Here is a 2244-nt window from a genome sequence, read left to right as displayed (position 1 = left end):
AGAGGGTTCCCTTTTCTCCACACTCTCTCCAGCATTTATTGTTTGTAGACTTTTGGATCGCAGCCATTCTGACAGGTGTGAGACGGTACCTCATTGTGGTTTTGATTTGCATTTCTTTTTTTTTTTTTAAGGGTTCAATGTTCAGTTTCCTTTAATGACCCCCATGATTTGCATTTCTCTGATAATGAGTGATGTTGAGCACTTTTTCATGTGTTTGTTAGCCATCTTTATGTCTTCTTTGGATAAATGTCTGTTTAGTTCTTTGGCCCATTTTTTGATAGGGTCGTTTATTTTTCTGGTATTGAGCTGCAGGAGCTGCTTGTATATTTTTGAGATTAATTCTTTGTCAGTTGCTTCCTTTACTATTATTTTCTCCCACTCTGAAGGCTGTCTTTTCACTTTGTTTATAGTTTCCTTCATTGTGCCAGAGTTTTTAAGTTTAATTAGGTCCCATTTGTTTATTTTTGCTTTCATTTCCATTACTCTGGGAGGTGGGTCATAGAGGATCTTGCTGTGATTTATGTCAGAGAGTGTTTTGCCTACTGAGTTCAGTCTTAAACTTGTTGAGTTTGGGGTACCAGCGGGACAGCCAAGTAAAGAAATGTAGTAGGAAATTGCATGTCAGGTGAGAACTCTGGACAGGAGAAAAGTTTCAACGTAGAGAGATGGGAGTTAAGTCATGAGAATGGATGAGATTTCCCAGAGAAAATGACTGCAGAGTACTTTCCAGCAGTTTCATAAGTCAGTATCTTTTATTTCCTGCACTGATGATAGTGAGATATGGTCCAAAAGAGTGGAACATTCAAGTTCTTTTATCTTTGAAGTGCATTCTAGTAGTATGATTTCTTTTTACCAAAGTAGATTACCTTTCTGATTGTGTTCTGCTAGGTTAATATTAAAATTGACTGATCCTCCCTTTTCATAGTTGTATAGAGCAGGTGGTTTGAAGTCAGACAGATGTGCACCAGGCATCAGAAGAAAGTCAGAGATTGAAAACCAGCCACAGATGATTCACAGAGCCCAAAGTGAACAGGAAATCATTAAAAGTTTGTCATTAAACACTTTATTGAGGCATTTAGAATCAACATTAAAGGGACTGGGTATATTATCCCATTTCATAGATGGACAAACTGAGGCAAAGTGTTATGCTGCCATTTGTTGTAGCTGTGCAGTTAAATAAAAGCTGGGGTGATGTGCTTCGCTCTCAAGTTCTTTTATAGCAAGCCAATGCTCCTTCCTGCTTTGAACAATGAGAGAGAATTTAAAATATTGCTGAGAATATGGTGTGGTTATTTTTTAATTCTTTTTTTTCCCCTTGGATCTAGGAATCATACATAAAGGGAATGGAGAAAATATGTTCATTTCCCAGCAGCCTCCAGTCATAGCAACCATCATGGGTAATGGACACCAACGGAGCGTAGCCTGCACCAACTGCAATGGCCCTGCCCACAACAACAAACTCTTCGCTCCCGTTGCCTTAGCTTCTGGCCCTGATGGTAGTGTGTATGTTGGTGACTTCAATTTTGTAAGGCGAATATTTCCCTCAGGAAACTCCGTTAGTATTTTGGAATTAAGGTAAGTCTCCTCTAATCTCTGTGTTTGCTTAGCGGATAAGGTAAAAACAAGAATGAGATAACAGGAACAGACAAGGCATTGCATGAAGGAACAGAAAATGCAGTTGCCATATTGTAGTACCCAGCTGAGATGCAGGAATAGGGCCACAGACATAGGTCACCATGTCTACTCCCACTTGAAGAAACCCTTGAGCACTGCTTTGGAGAACCAGGAGGCGTTGACATGCCTGTATGTGTGGCCTTCCCTGAGTGCATTCCTGACGCTGATGTGGAGCTCCATTCTGTCACGTGCTCAGGTAAGTCACTCAACCCCTGCTCTGCCCACGACAAAGACTGATCAAAAATACATAGTATTGTTTCTAGCAGGTAGGTGTTGTCAGAGCCAAAAACTACATTTTCTAAGTTCTCCAGGTCCAGTATTTTGAAGTGGTCTGTTCATCAAAAGGAAAATGGCCGCCTATGTTTACACGACAGTTGAAGAAGGATTAGTTTTTTCATCCTTAAAAGCTCTGATCCATTGGAAAAAATGATTAAAGCATTCATCTTTAGACTTTCTCACTCTGTTTTAGGAATATTCTTGAAGGACGAAGTATTTTGACACCATTTGAAAGGAATTCATACCTTTTGGCACTGTCGTTCATATTTTGGAGTTACACAGAAATAACAACTA

The 2244-nt window shown here is 39.7% G+C and overlaps 1 protein-coding gene across 1 annotated transcript in view; it reads left to right on the top strand.

Moving 5' to 3' along the window:
- TENM1 (teneurin transmembrane protein 1) overlaps positions 1 to 2244 on the top strand; it is a 285933-nt gene that overhangs the window by 164000 nt on the left and 119689 nt on the right. The window contains exon 10 of the mRNA XM_010854080.1: positions 1326 to 1575. Coding sequence (XP_010852382.1) covers positions 1326 to 1575 — 250 coding nt within the window. The remainder of the gene's footprint in view (positions 1 to 1325; positions 1576 to 2244) is intronic.

Source organism: Bison bison, unplaced genomic scaffold (genome assembly GCF_000754665.1).
Source record: "Bison bison bison isolate TAMUID 2011002044 unplaced genomic scaffold, Bison_UMD1.0 scf7180017864336, whole genome shotgun sequence".
NCBI classification, from domain to species: domain Eukaryota; kingdom Metazoa; phylum Chordata; class Mammalia; order Artiodactyla; family Bovidae; genus Bison; species Bison bison.
The sequence above is the reverse complement of the archived record's forward strand: the minus strand, read 5'-3'. Positions and strand labels throughout refer to the sequence as shown.